General features: G+C 36.5%; 1 protein-coding gene across 1 annotated transcript in view; it reads left to right on the top strand.

Moving 5' to 3' along the window:
- The window catches only part of OPHN1 (oligophrenin 1), a 441,200-nt gene that overhangs the window by 160,802 nt on the left and 262,323 nt on the right, over nucleotides 1-18,075 (top strand). Inside the window, exon 4 of the mRNA XM_032475625.1 lies at nucleotides 4,011-4,072. Coding sequence (XP_032331516.1) covers nucleotides 4,011-4,072 — 62 coding nt within the window. The remainder of the gene's footprint in view (nucleotides 1-4,010; nucleotides 4,073-18,075) is intronic.

Raw genomic sequence — 18,075 nt, 5'->3', positions numbered from 1 at the left:
ACTAGAGGGTTTCCTGGAATGTGAGTCTTTCAGTTTAATAACTGTTACAGTCCTTGGGCACACCAAGACAAGTTGGTTACCACTACTGTCACGAGAGGTGTGTGATCAGGATGGCTGCTAATTGTGGATGTTGCCCTTGGTTTGAGGCATCACATGAAGAGATGGTTAAGACCATCTGAGTCCTTTCTGTGACTGTTAACCAAGATTTTTATATAGTTTCTGCTTTTGGGCCTCTTGTCCACATTGTGATAAAATTGAGTCAAGGAGCTAGTGGTTAAATGTAGAAGAATAAGACAAAGGAATAACAAGGTAGTAGCTGGGTCTTATTGCTCTCTGTACTACAAGAACATAGTTTTATTGTTGTCATTTTCTTTTATTCAATAATTTTTCTTTTATTTCAATATAAGAATACAGTCAGATAATTAAGCTTAATTTTTGACCAAAGCTCTGGCTATTCACTTCTACAATTGTGTCATACCAACCAGGCTTTTTGACACTCAGCAGGTGAATCTGTGTTTACTTGTTCTGGGGAGGGAAATAGCATTGTTATTCAAGCTCCCCAGATGATTCTAATGTGTGGCCAGGGCTGAACATCTCTCCCTACATCCAAGAAGGAACAGAACTAACATTTAAAAAAGGCTTTTATGTACGCTTGGAGCTGTGCATGGATTATTTAATCATAAAACAACCCTGTGAGATTGGAATTATTATTTCTATATAAGGAAGGTGGGTCTCAGAGAGTTTGAGTAACTTGTGAAAGGTCACAGAGCTAGTAAGTCAAATGTGCTTTTTCCTCAACCACAGTGCTTCTAAAAGCAAAAAAAAAAAAAAAAAATTAACATTTTAAAATTAAAAATTGTTATTTCAGAGTGGTTATAGAGATAGAATAAAATAATGCATCATTTTATGGATGAGGATATTGAGGCATGAAAGAGCTAAACTGAGAGAAATTTGTCTAGGTTGGTGAGTAGTGTGGATCAGGGATGCAATCTTGTCTCAGGATTCTAACATTGCTTTTCTTTACACAGCAAACCCATCATCCCTCCCATAATCTTTGCTTGTCTAGGAAATTATAGTAGTCCTACCTACGCTAAAAGTTGCTGTGAGGATTAAATGAAATATTAGATATGAAAGAGCTCTTGGAAAACTGCAGGCCATTATCTCTGATGTATATAGATGCAAAATTCTCAAAAAATACTAGTAATTAGAATTCAGCAGCATATTAAATTGATTATGCACCATGATCAAGTGGAGCAATTTATCCTTTGGATGTCAGGATGGTTAAACCTATGCCAATCAAAAAATGTGATACATCATAGTAATAGAATGAAAGATAAAAATCATATGACCATCTCAATAGATGCAGAAAAGGCATTTGACAAAATGCAACATATGTTTGTGATCAAAACTCTAAATAAATTAGGAACAGAAGGAATGTACCTCAACATAATAAAGACCATATATGACACACCCACAGCTAATATTATGCTCAATGGTGAAAGATTGAAATATTTTCCTCTAAGATGAAGAATAAGACAAGGGTGACCACTCTCACCACTCCTATTTAATGTAGTACTGGAAGTCCTAGTTAGAGCAGCCAGGCAAGACAAAGAAATAAAAGGCATCAGAAGTAGAAAGTAAGAAGTAAAATTATCTTCATTTGCAGGTGACATGATTTTGTATATAAAAAATCCTGAAGACTGCACACACACACAAAAAAAATCTTAAATCTAATCACCAAACTCAGTAAAGTTGCAGGATACAAAATCATATGTACAAAATTGCCTAAAATTTTTATATACCAACAATGAATTTTCTGAAAAAAGAAATAAAGAAAACGATTCCATTTACAATAACATCAAACAATACAAAAGATAGGAATAAATTTAACCAAGAAGGTGAAAGGTCTCAACACTGAAAACTACAAGAAACTATGAAAGAAAATGAAGACACAAATAAATGGAAGGAAAGCTAATGTTTATGGATTGGAAGAATTAATACTGTTATAATATCTGTACTACCTAAAGACACATATAGATTCAATGTAATTCCTATCAGAACTCTATGGGCATTTTAATATTTTTACAGAAGTAGAAAAACAGTCCTAAAATTCATATGGAAGCACAAAACCCACATAGCCAAAGCAAAACTGAGGAAAGAAGAACAAAGCTGAAGGCATCACACTTCCTGATTTCAAACTATATTTTTAGGCTATAGTAGTAAAAACAGTATGGCATTAAAAACAGACACCTAGACCAATTGGAAAGAATTGAGAGCCCATAAACAAACTCATGCCAATATTTGACAAGGGAACCAAGAGCACTCAATGGAGAAAAGACAATTTCTTCAATGAAGGGTACTGGGAAAATTGTATTTTCATATATAAAAGAATGAAACTAGACCCCTCTCTTATAATACTCACAAAAATTAACTTGAAATGGATAACAAACCTAGCTGTGAGACCTGAAGCCACAAAACTCCTAGGAGAAAACATAGGGGAAAAACTTTTTGATGTGGGTCTTGGCAATGAGTTTTTGGATATGACACTTAAAACACAAACAAACCAAAAGAATTCACAAGTGGGAATACATCAAACTAAAAAACTTCTGCACAGGAAAGGAAATGATCAACAAAATGAAAAGGCAACATATGGAATGAAAGATAATGTTTGCAAATCATACATCTGATAAGAGGTTACTATCCAGAATATATAAAGAACTCATCAACTTAATAACCAAACCCCAAAATAATCCAATTAAAAATGGATAAGTGAACTGAATACGTATCCTCCCAAAGAAGATATTGAAACAGCTAACAGGTATATGAAAAGGGGCTAGCATAACTAATCATTAGGGGTATGTATATCAAAACCTTAGTGAGATATCACCTAATGCCTGTTAGAATGATTATCATTAAAAGATAAGAGACAAATACTTGTATGGAAAAAAGGGAACCCTTGTGCATTGTTGGTGGTGTAAATTGGTATAACCTCTATGAAAACCATATGGAGGTTCCTCAAAAAATTAAAAGTAGAGATATCTTATGATCCAGCAATTCCATTTTTGGAGATATAGCAGAAGGAAATAAAATAATTTTGTTAAAGAGATATCTGTGCTCCTATTTTCATGGCACCATTATCTGTATAATATTGAAGACCTGGAAAGAACCTGTGTCCATTGAAAGATGAATGAAAAAAATAAATGTGACACACACACATCCCACACCACAACACACACACACACACACACACACACACACACACACACACAGGAATACTATTTAGCCACAAAAATAAAATCCTGCCATTTGTTACAAAATGGAAGGCCCTTGAGGTAATTATGTTTAAGTGAAATAAGTCAGACAAGGAAAGACAAATAATGTATGATCTCACTTATATGTGGAATCTAAAAGAACCCAAACTCATAGAAAAAGAAATCAGATTTGTGATTATCAGAGGAGGGAGTGGTGGGTGGGGCAGTTGGGTAGAGGTGGTCAAAAGGTACAAACTTCAAGTTATAAGATAAATAAGAACTGGGGATGTAAAGTACAACATGATGACCATAGTAAATATTGCAGTATGGTATATTTGAAAGTTGCTAAGTACGTAGATCCTAAAGGTTCTCATCATAAGAAAAAATAATTTTTTATAACTATGAGGTTATGGATGTTAACTAAACTTATTGTAATCATTTTGCAATATATGAACATCAAGTCATTGTGCTGTATACATTAAACTTGTCCAGGGTTGTATGTCAATCATATCTCAATAAAACTGGAGGAAAAATTGGGGCAGGGGAATTGGCAAAAAAAAAAAAAAAAAAAGAGAGAGAGAATAGAAAAAGAAAAAGGACATAAACCTTTAATAGATAGTGAACTTTTTCTTCCATTGTCTTTTGATTTGATGCCTTCCTCTAGTGGCTTAGGCCACTGGTTTCTAAATCTTATCTTTTGCCCAATTGCCTATCAAGTATGATGATTAATTTGATTTATCTTTTATTTTGTCCTTTCAGCTGAATCCTTCAAGGAATTTGCCGAATTGCTCAACGAGGTAGAAAATGAGAGGATGATGATGGTAGGTCACTAACACTGTGCCTGGAGCCAAAATCATGGCTGACCTTGTGGATTTTTTGTCCTCATTGGTTGGATTGATACTCTGTTGTTTTAGTATCTGTCTCATGGCAGCCCAGATACTGTAAGTACAGGAAATGGATCTTATTCTATCTCAAGCTCCCACCCTCAGATGAACATTAGGTAGAGGGAAATTAGTATGGAAATTCTACCCTATTCATTTCAGTAAGACAGGATTTCAGAAGACATTAAACTTGACTGTTGAACATGTTGACAAAAATTGTGACCTTTAGTGTTCTTAGATAATTTATTTATGTGTTTCTCTGCTTTTAGAAATAATAACATGGGCTTTTTTTTTTAAATCTGACATATGATTGCTTTATTTTAATCTATGTGAAAGCATATTTTCTTTCATTTAAAGCATAATTCTTAAAATTAATGGACTTTAATATTTAGAGCAGTTTTAGTTTTACAGAAAAATTGAGTGGAAAGTACAGAGATATTTCATATACAGAGCTGTGTGGTTCCATTTATATGTGGGTTTTTTCAACAAATATTAGAGTACTACAAGAACGAGACTGGTTGAATGTGAATATGAAACCTCAGGTACTACAGAGCTAACTATAAGATTATATGCAGACTTTGGATTGCACACGGTAGAGGGTCAGTGCTCCTAATCCTTGTGCTGTTTAAAGGTAAATGGTACTTCCTTTCTCTACCTCCCCTATTAAAAGATCACCCTATTATTAAGATCTTGCAAGTATGGTACAGTTTGTTCCAGTTAATGAGCCAATACAGACACAATATTATTAACTAAAGTCCATAGTTATACCAAGATTAACTGTTTGTGTTGAATATTCTATGGGCTTTGACAAATGTTTAATAACATATACTTACCATTAAATTGTCCTCATACAGACTATTTTCACTGATCTAAAAATCCCCTATGATTCCTCTGTCTGTCTGTGGCATCTGAACTCCTGGGAAACACTGATCTTCCTATTTACTGTGTGTTTTGCCTTTTCTAGAATGTCATATAGTTGGAGTCTTATAGTATGAAGCTTTTTCAGCTTGGCTTCTTTGACTTAGCAATATGCATTTAAAATTCCTCTATGTCTTTTCATGGCTTGATAGTCATTTCCTTTCATCATTGAATAATATATATGCATATATTATAAGATACATTACATTATATGGGTGTACTTGGATTTTTTTCCACCTAATGAAGGATATGTTAGTTACTCTTAAGTTTTGGCAATTATGAAAAAAAGCTTCCAAAAACATTTGTGTGCAGATTTTTGTGTGGAGGTAAATTTTCAAATCTTTTGAGTAAATTCCAAGGAATGTAATTGTAAGATTGTGTAAAAGAGTATGTCTAGTTTTGTGAAAAACTGCCCAATTGTCTTCCAAAGTAACTATACCATTTTGCATTCTCATCAGCCATGTATGAGAATTCTTGTTGCTCCATATCCTCTTCACCATTTTAAAGTTGACTATGTTTTGAATTTTACCCATTTTAACATGTGTGTAGTGGTATCTCACTGCTGTTTTTTTTTTCCTTTACTAAACCATTTTTATTTGTTTTTTTAAATATTTTTATTGAAGTACATTCAGTTTACATTGTTGTGTCAATTTCTGGTGTGTACACCAGTCACATAGGGACATACATACATTTGTTCTCATATTCTACTTCACCATATGTTACTACAAGATATTGAATATGGTTCCCTGTGCTATACAGTATAAACTTGTTGTTTATCTATTTTATATATAGTAGTTACTATCTGCAAATCTCCAACTCCCAATTTATCTCTCCCCACTCCCTTCCCCACTGATAACCATAAGTTTGTTTTCTATGTCTGTGAGTCTGTTTCTGTTTTGTGAATAAGTCCAATTTTTTTTTTTTTTTTTTTTTTTAGATTTCACATATAAGTGATATCGTGTGGTATTTTTTTTTTCACTTTCTGGCATACTGCACTTAGAATGACATTTTTCAGATTCATCCATGTTGCTGCAAATGACATTTTAAAATTCTTTTTTATGGCTGAGTAGAATTCCACTGTGTAAATATATGACAACTTCTTTATCCAGACATCTGTCAATGGACATTTAGGTTGTTTCCATGTCTTGGCTACTGTAAATAGTGCTGCTATGAACATTGGGGAGCATGTGTCTTTTTGAATTAAGGTTGCCTTTGGATATAAGCCCAGGAATGGGATTGCTGGATCATATGGTAAGTCTATTTTTAGTTTTTTTAGGAATATCCGGACTGTTTTCCATAACAGCTGCAACAAACTACATTCCCACCAACAGTGTAGGTGGGTTCCCTTTTCTCCACACCGTCTACAACATTTATCATTTGTGAACTTTTACATGGTTGCCATTCTGACTGGTGTGAGGTGATACCTCATTATAGTTTTGATCTCCATTTATCTGATAATTGGTGATATTGAGCATTTATTCATGTCCCTTTTAGCCACTTGAATGTCTTCATTGGAATATTGCTTCGATAGGTCTTCTGATTTTTGGATTTAGTTATTTGTTTTTTCTTTATTAAGTCATATGAGCTGTTTATATATTATGGAGGTTTAGCCATTGCTAGTCTCATCTTTTGCAAATATTTTCTCCCATTCTGTAGGTTGTCTTTTTGTTTTGCTTATACTTTCCTTTCTGTGCAAAAGCTTATAAGTTTCATTAGGTCCCATTTGTTTATTTTTGCTTTAATTTCTATTGCTTGGGTAGATTACCCTAGGAGAACATTGTTGAGATTTATGTAAGATAATGTTTTGCCTATGTTTTCTTCTAAGAGGCTTATAGTGTCTTGTCTTATGTTTAAGTCTTTAAGCCATTTTGAGTTATTTTTGTGCATAGTGTGAGGGAGTGTTCTAACTTCATTGATTTACATGCAGCTGTCCAGTTTTCCCAACACTATTTGCTGAAGAGACTGTCTTTACTCCATTGTATCTTCTTGCCTCCTTTGTCAAAGATTAATTGACCAAAAGTCTGTGGGTTTATTTTTCGGTTCTCTATTCCATTCCATTGATCAATATATCTGTTTCTGTACCAATACTATGCTGTTTTGATTACTGTAGCTCTATAGTATTGTCTGAAGACTGAGAACGTTATTCCTCCAGCTTCATTCTTTTTGTTTAGTAATGCTTCAGCAATTCTGGGTTTTTTTTTTTTTTTTTTTTGTGATTCCATATAAATTTTAGGATTATTTGTTCTAATTCTGGGAACAATGTCCTAGGTAATTTGATAGGGATCACATGAAATCTGTAGATTGCTTTGGGTAGGATGGGAATTTTAATATTAATTCTTCCAATCAAGAACATGTGATATCTTTCAATTTCTTTAAGTCACTATTGATTTCCTTAGTGAATGTTTTGTAGTTTTCCACAAATAAGTCTTTCACTTCCTTTGTCAGATTTATTCCTAAGCTTTTTATTATTTGAATGCATTTTAAAAGGGATTCTTTCTTTACTTTCATTTTCTGGTATTTCATTGTTAGAGTAGAAAAATGCTACTGATTTCTCTATGTTGATCTTGTATCCTGCTATCTTGTCAAATTCTCTTATTAGCTCTAGTAGTTTTTGTGAGGAACTTTTAGGGTTTTCCAGATATAGTATCATGTCATTCACATATAATGACAGTTTTAAATCTCTTCCAATTTGGATCCCTTTTATTCCTTTTTCTTGCCTAATTGCCATGGATGGGACTTCCAATACTATATTGAATAGAAGTGGTGAACATGGACATCCCTGTCTCGTTCCAGATTTTAGCAGAAGGGCTTTCAGCTTTTCCCTGTTGAGTATTATGGTATTATGTAACTTTGTCATAAATAGCTTTAATTATGTTGAGATATGTTCCCTCTATACCCACTTTGGTGAGAGTTTTTACCATAAATGGATTTTTAACTTTATCAAATCATTTTTTTCTGCATCTATTGAAATCATCATTTGATTTTCATCCTTTCTCTTGTTGATGTGGTGCATCACATTGATTGATTTGCATATGTTGAACCATCCTTGTGTCGTGGGATGAATCCAACTTGACCATGGTGTATGATCTTTTTTATATGTTGTTGAATCCTCTTTGCTAACATTTTGTTGAGGATTTTTTGCATCTATATTCATTAATTATATTGGCCTATAGATTTCTTTTTTGGTAGTGTCTTTGTCTCGCTTTGATTTCAGGGTGTTGGTGGCTCCATAGAATGATTTTGGGAGTATTCCCTCCTTTTCAATCTTCTGGAAGAGTTTGAGAAGGAATGGTATGAGTTCTTCTTTGTATGTTTGGTAGAATTCCCCGGTGAAGCCGTCCAGTCCTGGACTTTTATTTGTAGGGAGTTTTTTTTTATTGCTATTTCAATTTCATTTCTAGTGATCAGTTTGTTCAAGTGGTCAGTTTCTCCTTGATTAGGTCTTGGTGGACAGTATGTTTCCAGAAACTTGTCCATCTACTCCAGGTTATCCATTTTGGTTCCATATAGTTTTTCATAATATTCCCTTATGATATTCTGTATTTCTATTTTATTTGTTGTAATTTCTCCATTTTCTTTTCTTATTTTGCTAATTTGTGCTCTCTCTTTTTTCTTCTTTGTGACTTTGGCCAGAAGTTTGTCGATTTTATTTACTTTTTCAAAGCCACTCTGTGTCTTTTGACTGGAGCATTTAGTCCATTAACATTTACAGTAATTAATGATAGATGTGTGTTTATTGCCATTTTGAACTTATCTTTGCAATTGATTTGGTATTTTCTCTTTGTTCCTTTCTTCTTCCTTTTGTGGTTTGGTAATTTTCCTTTGTATTACCATGGATTTTATTTAGTTTTTGTGACTCCCTTGTAAGTTTTTGGCTTGTGGTTACCTTTTTTTGTAAGTCTTAGCCCATTGCTATAACTGTTTTTATTAAACTGAGTGACATGATCTCAAACCCATTCTACCGAGAACAAAAAATTTTAAAAAGAAAGAAAAAATATTCTATAAATTCCTGCCTCCCTCTCCCACTCTCAATGATTTGTATGTCTTCTTTTATAATTTTGTGCTTATTTTATTTGTAATTCATGAGTTATCACCTTTCCAGTTGTGAGTTTCTCATTTCTGTAGCATCCTGCTGCTTTTCTATTTAAAGCAGACCTTTCAATATTTCTTTTAGCATGCTTTTAGTGTTGCTAAACTCTTGTAGTTTGTTCTTGTCTATGAAATTCTTTATGTCTCCTTCTATCCTAAAGGATAGCCTTGCTGGATAAAGTATCCTAGTCTGCATCTTTTTTTTCATTCAGGAATTTGAATATATCTTGCCACTCCCTTCTGGCTGGTAGTGTTTGTGTAGAGAAATCAGCTGAGAGCCTTATGGGGGTTCCCTTGTAACTCACTCTTTGCTTTTCTCTTGCTGCATTTAGGATCATTTCCTTATCCTTGACTCTGGCCATTTTGATTATGATATTTTGGTGTGGGTCTATTTGGGTTCTTCCTGTTAGGGACCCTCTGAGCTTCAAGTAGTTGGATACCTGATTCCTTCTTTAAGTTTGGGAAGTTTTCAGTCATGATTTCTTCCAATACCTTTTCAATCCCCTTTGTTCTTTCTTCCCCTTCTGGGACCCCTATTATGTGAAGATTGGCATGCTTTATATTATTGCATAGTTCCCCTATGCTATTTTCATTTGTTCTTATTTCTTTATCTTGTAGCTGTTCTGATTGGGTGCTTTCTGTTGTCCTGTCTTCTAGGTCCCTAATTCTTTCCTCTACATTATCTAGTCTGCTTTGAACAGCCTTTAGATCATTGCTCATCTCAGCCAATGAGTTTACCAATTCTACTTGGCACTTCTTTATAGCTTCAATTTCATTTTTCACATATTTTATATCTCTAAACACTATCTCTTTTAGTTCCTTCAGTACTTTGATCGCTCCTTTTTTGAAATCTTGATCTAGTAGGCTATCAATGTCTATTTCATTGATAATTCTTTCAGGGATTTCTCATGTTCTTTTAATTGGGAATGGCTTCTCTGCTCCTTCATCTTGATCATACCTCTCTGGCACTATGGTTCATGGACTATCAGTTGTCTATTGTGGCCCTTAAGGAGTTTATTTATTTATCTATCTAATGCCTATGTAGGAATGACACTTAAAAAGAGAGACAGAGAGAATTTTAAAAGAAGGGAGAAAAAAAGGTTTGAAAACAGTGTATAATGAATAATAGAAGAGCATGTTGAAACAGAATAGCAATCGGGTTGAGACGTCTATTAAAAACCTTTAAAAAAAGAAAAGAAGGAGAAAATGTATTTGAAATCTTTGTATAATCAATAATGGGACATCAAAACCAAGAGAAATAAAAATGAAATGACATGGATTTTTTAAAATAATAATAATAAAAATACTGTTTAAAATTTAAAAGGGATTAAAAGTGGGAGTATATATAATTGTTTAAGACGTAAAAATTAAAAGGGTAATAGAAAATAGAACAGATAAAAACGTATTTCAGAAAAAAAATATGGGAGGGTGGTGTTCTCCTGGAGACTGTGTGCTCTTAATGCAAAGTCTTTCTGTCTTCGCCCTGTTTTGGAAGCTCAGCTTGCTGTTTCCAGAGGCCCTCCGTTTGTGCGTTTGTCTCTGCTGCTCCCAGTGCCTGTTGGCAAGCAGATCGCATCCCCTTTCAACACTGGGTCAGGTGCAGCTCACCTTTGCTGTGGGTGGGCGGGTCGCTGCCCCTCCAGATGCTGCAGTCAGATGTTGCAGACTGGCCAGGTAGGAGGGTGTGTTGCACCCCCCCAGCACCGCAGTCATGGGCTGCATTCCTGCTGGAGAGGCGGGGGCCGCCCGCACTCTCCCGGTGCTGGTTGCTCCGCTGCTCTGTGCCGCTGCGTACTCCATAGGCTGGCACGGTGAAGACCGAGAAACAGTCCCATCCCTGCTCTGGGCCAAAACTCAGGTCCTTGTTTGTCTTGGGGGAGCAAGTTCTCTGATGCATCAGGACGGAAGGAACCTGTCTGCCTCGGGCTGTAGACAAGTCTCCGTCTGGCCTTTGAGGCTGCTAAGCCCTTAGGTGCAGATGCAGGTTTCGCCTCTGCCCCTGCCTGGGTGCTCAGTGCCGGAGGATGTGGCGGCTCTGCCTGAACCCCACCTCTCTTCACCCAAAAACTTTCCACGGGTTTTCAGAGATGGGGTATGCATCCTTCCCCACAGGGCACATCAGCCATGTTGTTTTATGGAGGGCCCAGATTGTTCTGCCCTGTCCACCCACACCAACTGCGCAGCTCCCTGCAGTCCCCCAGGGCTGCTTCAGTGCAGTCATCCCTGTCCTCCGCCTGACTGGTGCAGCCTGCCCCTGCCCCCAGCTGCTGGCCTGCATCTCGGGCTGGGTGTCACAGCAACCCTCTGTGCCCATATAACTTAGTTCTGTCAGTCAAGGCCTGCTCTGTACAGATCCGAGCCTCGGAGGCTCCCCCTCTGTCCTGCTGGCCTTTCAGTAGGATAGGGGAGACCCAGTGAACGAGGACCAGTCTTCCTTTGCCACTCCCTTCCTGTGGGACCCGTCCTACACTGTTTTGCCTTTTGTTCTTTCTTTTTTCCTTTTCTCCTACGAGATTTTTGGCGTCTCTATCTTTTGAAGAGGACGAAGTTCTGTCAGAATTCTGCAGGTGCTGTGGTTGGCTGAGTGAGTCTGTGGATGTGAGTCTTGGTGTATTTGTGGGAGAGGGTGAGCTACAAGCATCCTTCTACTCCGCCATCTTGGCCTTCTCCCTATTTCTTCTTGATTCAGTTTTGGTGAACTGAATGTTTCTAGAAACTTGTCTATTTCTTCTAAGTTGTCCATTTAATTGCCATATAGATGTTCATATTATTTTCTTATGATTGTTTTCTATTTCTGTGGTGTTGGGTGTAACCTCTCCATTTTCATTTCCCATTTTGTTTATTTGCGTGCTATCTCTTTTGTTCTTGGTGAGCTTGGCCAGAAGTTTGTCAATTTTATTTATTCTTTCAAAAACCAGCTCTTGGTTTGATTGATGTTTTTTCTATTTTTAAATCTCTATTTTATTTGTTTTTTTCCCTGATCTTTATTATTTCTATTCTTCTGCTGAGTTTGGGTTTTGTTTGTTTTTCTTTTTGTAATTCTTTTCGATGGTAGTTTAGGTTGTTTATTTGAATCTGTTGTTCTTTTTTGAGGAAGGCCTGTATTGCTATGATCTTCCCTCTTTGTACTGCTTTTGCTGCATGCCTTAGATTTTGTATGGTTGTGTTTTCATTGTTGTTTGTTTCAGAATATTTTTAAATTGCTTCTTTGATTTTATCATTGACCCATTGGTTTTTTTAGTAGTATGCTGTTTTTCCTCCATGCTTTCATCTTTTTCTCATTTTTTTTTTTTTTTTGTGGTTGATTTTCAGTTTTATGCCACTGTGTTTAGAGAAGATGCTTGGAATAATTTCTATCCTCTTTGATTTGTTGAAGTTTCTTCTGTAACTGAGTATGTGGTCTATCCTATAGAATGGTTTTGAAGCACTTGAAAAGAACATATATTGTGTTTTTGGAGAATGCAGTTTCCTAATAATATGAACCAAGTCCAACACTTCTATTGTGTCATTTAGTATTTCTGTTGCATTATTGATTTTCTGTCTAGAATACCTGTCCAATGATGTTAGTAGGGTGTTAAATTCTTCTACTCTTATTGTATTCTCATCAATTTCTCCCTTTATGTCTTTTAGTATTTGCTTTATATGTTTAGAAGCTCCTATATTGGGTGTATATATTTGAATGGTGGAATATCTTCATTTTGTATTTCTCCTATCATCTTTATATGTTGTCTTTCTTGTCTCCCTTCACGGCCTTTGTGTTAAAGTCTATTTTTTTCTGATACAAGTATTGCTGCTCCTGCTTTCTTGTCTTTGCCATTTGTATGAAATATATTTAACCATCCTCTCGCTTTCAATCTATGTATGTCCTGCACTCTAAAGTGGGTCTCTTGTAGACAGCATATTGTAGGCTTTTGTTTTATTATAGTAATTATTGATAGATATGTATTTTGATATATATGTATTTGATATATATATAGTAAATATTGATAGATATGTACTTTGAACTTTGTTTTCTAGTTGATTAGGTATTTCTTATTTTTTCCTTTTTTTCTTTTTGTTTTTCGTTTTCTGATTTGATAATTTTCTTTTACAGTAGCTTGGTTTCTTTTTGGTTTTTTTTACTCTATTGTATGCTTTTCACTTGTGGCTACCCTGTTTTCAAGTATGCTAACCCCTTTTTATATCTTTTTGCTTTAGATTTATAGTCATGTAGGCTCAAACACATTCTAAACAGAATGGAGGGGGAAAAGAAAAGAAAAAGAAAAAGAAGAGAAAGGAAAACAATCTGTATTTTCTTGTACTCCTCTTCCACCTTTATGGTTTTGATGTTCTTAATTTGTATTTATTTGTTTTTCACATCTTCATTTTTAGTCTCTTGCAGTTCACTGTATTTATCACTTTCCAATTATGATTTTCTCACTTCTATAGCTCCCTGTTTCTTTTCAATTTAGAGTAGACGTTTCAATATTTCTTTTAGCATAGGTTTAGTATTGCTGAATTCTTTTAGTTTGTGCTTGTCTGTAAAATTCTTCTCTGTCCTTTTACTCTAAAGGATTATCTTACCGGATAGAGTATCCTAGGTTGCAGCTTTTTCTCATTCAGGACTTTGAATATATTTTGCCACTCCCTTCTGGCCAGCAGTGTTTGTGTAGAGCAATCAGCTGAGAACCTTTTGGAGGGTTCCCTTGTAACTAACTCTGTTTTTCTCTTGCTGCCTTTAGAATCCTTTATCTTTAACTTTGGCCTTCTTAATGATAATATTTCTTGGTGTAGGTCTATGTGATTTCTTATTGTTTGTGACCCTCTGTGCCTCCTGTACTTGGATATCTATTTCCTTCTTTATGTTTGGAAAGTTTTCAGTCATAATTTCTTTAAATACATATTCATTCCCCTTTTCTCTTTCTTCTCCTTCTGGAACTCCAAATATGTGTAGGTTGACATGCTTTATATTATCCCATAGGTCCCTTATATTGGTTTCACTGGTTTTTATTTGCTTTTCTTTCTGCTGTTCTGGTGGATCACTTCTATTCTACTCTCTTCTAAGTCACTTATTCACTCCTCTGCATTATCTACTCTGCTTTTGACTGCCTTTAGCTCAGCTCTTATCTCAGCAATTGAGTTTTCTCTTTTTAATTGGCTCTTCTTTATAGTTTCATTTTCCTTTTTAAAATACTCCCTGTCTCTATTTATCGACTGTTTTAGATCCTTTAGTGCATTGATCATTCCCTTTTTGAAGTCATGATCTAGTAGACTATCGAGGTCTATTTTATTGATGTTTCTTTCAGGGGGTTTCTCTTGTTCTTTTAGTTCAGAGTATTTCTTCTGCTTCTTATTTTAATTATATTTCTGTGGCTCTATGGATTTAGGAGTATCAGTTACCTACTGGGGTCTTAAAGGGCTGTTTTATTTTTTCTTTGTTTTTATTTAAAGTGGGAGCATTCCTGTATAGACTGTGTGCATCTGATAGTTTTATTGTGATACCTGTCATTAGTATGGATGGTTGTCATGTCTTTCTTCCTTGAGTGTTGGCTGTTATCCCTTTGTTTGTGGGTGTGGTTGATATTGTGTTGTTCAGTGTCTGCCCTGATTGCTATTGTTGACGTGGGCCTCTTGTTTGTTCTGTATCTGTCACAACCTTGACAGGATCCTAGTCTACTCCACTGTTGGTGGAATAGAGGCTTTTAGACCCATTTCTGAGCTGTGGTGTGTAGTAGGCAGGGTTGGAGCACTTCAGCTGTGAAGAAGGGTAGGCAGGAGATGTCCACTGGGAAATGCCCTCTGTAATGCTGTCTGTCACTTTTTATGCAGGCTTACAAAATACTTTTTCTTGACACTGCCTGTGTTCCCACCTTACCTGCAGGAATGTCCACCTGCTCTGGTGTCCCCAAGGTTCTGAGCCCCAAGAAACACCAGTGCAGATCCACCAATGTCAGGCCCTAAAACCCACCATAGTAATTGTGCAGTCACACAGCTGAATCTGTGGTATGCCATAGGGTCCACACAGACCCCAACCCCACCTCCACATACAGTACTGTAAACTGGTCTGTTTTAAATATCCATACTTGCCCTTGCAAAGACTACTCACTGCCAGTTTGTCCCAGAGACGGGTCCAGAGAGAGCAAATCCACCCTCTGCCTGGGGCTGTAAGCAAATCTCAGTCCTCTCTATGAAGTTGCAGTGCTGCTGGGTATGGATTCAGCCTTTGGCCCTGCCTCTGAGCAGCAGTGATGGCTATGACAGAACCCCACCTCTCTTCTCTGGAAAACACACCAACAATGAAGAGGACAAAGTGGCTTTTGTGTGGCTGCATTGTGCCCCTCCCCCCAAACCAACAGTTTTTTTGTTTTTTTTTATGGGGGTCCCAGGCTGTTCTGTTCTGCACACACCCACAGCCAGAGCTCACACTGCCCTCCAGGCCACTGAGGCTGCCTCTGTGCCATGGGCCCCAGGCCTCTACCTGCGATCCTTACTGACCTCCAGCAGCCAATCCTGGCTCATCCCTGCCAGCTGGCGTCAAGGGCCACAGATCACAAGTACCCTCTGTGTCAGTTTCTCTTAGTTCTGTCTGTTGTCACTTTCTCCTCTGAGCCTCAGAAGCTCTGCTTCTGTCTCCAATGACCTCCCAGTTGGCGAGGGGGCATCTCAGTGCCTGAGGGTGCTTTTCTTCCTATGCAGCTCCCGCCCTATAGCACCAGTCCCACACTGATTTTTTTCTTTTTCCTTTTTTTCTTACTGGATTTTGTGAGAATCCTCCTGTATTTCAAAATGAGAGACACTCTGACAGAGTTCAGTAAGTGTCCTGTGTGTGCAATTCATTGGGTTTGTAGGTGTAATTCCTGGTGTGTTTTGGGAGAGGGTGAGCTGTGTGTCTCTCTACTCTGCCCTCATGGCTCCACCCCCTCACTGCTGTTGTAATTTGCATTTTTCTGATGCCATATTATGTGAAACATCTTTTCACATGTTTATTTGCTATCTGTAGTTCATCTTTGGTGAGGTGTGTGTTTAGGTTTTTGACCATTTTTGTTTGTTTGTTTGTTTTGTGTTTTAGATTTAAGATTTCTTTACATATTTTGGATTCCAGTCCTTCATCAGAGATGTGCTTATAAAAATTTCCCAGTCTGTGGCTTATCTTTTCATTTTTCTTAACAATGCCTTTGTAGAGCAGAAGGTTTTGAATTTAATGAAACCCAGCTTATCGATTCTTTCATGGATCATGCTTTTTTTTTTAACATTTTTTATTGATTTATAATCATTTTACAATGTTGTGTCAAATTCCAGTGTTCAGTACAATTTTTCAGTCATACATGGACATATACACACTCATTGTCACAGTTTTTTCTCTGTGACCTACCATAACGTTTTGTGTATATGTCCCTGTGCTATACAATATAATCTTGTTTATCTAGTCTACAATTTTGAAATCCCAGTCTATCCCTTCCCACCCTCCACCCCCCTGGCAACCACAAGTCTGTATTCTCTATGAGTCTATTTCTGTCCTGTATTTATGCTTTGTTTTTGTTTGTTTGTTTGTTTGTTTTTTAGATTCCACATATGAGCGATCTCATATGGTATTTTTCTTTCTCTTTCTGGCTTACTTCACTTAGAATGACATTCTCCAGGAGCATTCATATTGCTGCAAATGGCATTATGTTGTCGGTTTTTATGGCTGAGTAGTATTCCATTGTATAAATATACCACACCTTCTTTATCCAGTCACCTGTTAATGGACATTTAAGCTGTTTCCATGTTTTGGCTATTGTAGATAGTCCTGCTATGAACACTGGGGTGCAGGTGTCATCCTGAAGTAGGGTTCCTTCTGGATACAAGCCCAGGAGTGGGATTCCTGGGCCATACGGTAAGTCTATTCCTAGTCTTTTGAGGAATCTCCACACTGTTTTCCATAGTGGCTGCACCAAACTGCATTCCCACCAGCAGTGTAGGAGGGTTCCCCTTTGTCCACAGCCTCTCCAGCATTTGTCATTTGTGGATTTTCATATGATGGCCATTCTGACTGGTGTGAGGTGATACCTCATTGTAGTTTTGATTTGCATTTCTCTGATAATTAGTGATATTGAGCATTTTGTTTAGGTCTTGTTTAGGTCTTCTGCCCATTTTTGGATTGGGTTATTTTTTTCTTATTGAGTCATATGAGCTGCTTATATATTCTGGAGATCAAGCCTTTGTCAGTTTCATTTGCAAAACTTTTCTCCCATTCCGTAGATTGTCTTCTTGTTTTACTTCTGCTTTCCTTTGCTGTGCAGAAGCTTGTAAGTTTCATTAGGTCCCATTTGTTTATTCTTGCTTTTATTTCTATTGCTTGGGTAGGCTGCTTAGGAGAACATTTTTGAGATATATGTAAGATAATGTTTTCCCTATATTTTCCTCTAGGAGGTTTATTGTATTTTTTCTTATGTTTAAATCTTTGATCCATTTTGAGTTGATTTCTGTGTATGGTGTGAGGGAGTGTTCTAGCTTCATTGCTTTACATGCTGCTGTCCAGTTTTCCCAATACCATTTGCTGAAGAGACTGTCTTTATTCCATTGTACATTCTTGCCTCCTTTGTCCAAGGTGAGTTGACCAAATGTTTGTGGGTTGATTTCTGGGCTCTCTATTCTGTTCCATTGGTCTATGTGTCTGTTTTTGTATCAATACCATGCTGTCTTGATGACTGTAGCTCTATAGTATTGTCTGAAGTCTGGGAGAGTTATTCCTCCAGCCTCTTTCTTTCTCTTCAGTAATGCTTTGGCAATTCTATGTCTTTCACGGTTCCATATAAGTTTTATTATGATTTGTTCTAGTTCCGTGAAATATGTCCTGGGTCATTTGATAGGGATTGCATTAAATCTGTAGATTGCCTTGGGCAGTGTGATCATTTTAACAATATTGATTCTTCTAAGCGAAGAGCATGGGATATCTTTCCATTTTTTAAAGTCTT

The sequence above is a fragment of the Camelus ferus genome, chromosome X (assembly GCF_009834535.1).
Source record: "Camelus ferus isolate YT-003-E chromosome X, BCGSAC_Cfer_1.0, whole genome shotgun sequence".
NCBI classification, from domain to species: Eukaryota; Metazoa; Chordata; class Mammalia; order Artiodactyla; family Camelidae; genus Camelus; species Camelus ferus.
The sequence above is the reverse complement of the archived record's forward strand: the minus strand, read 5'-3'. Positions and strand labels throughout refer to the sequence as shown.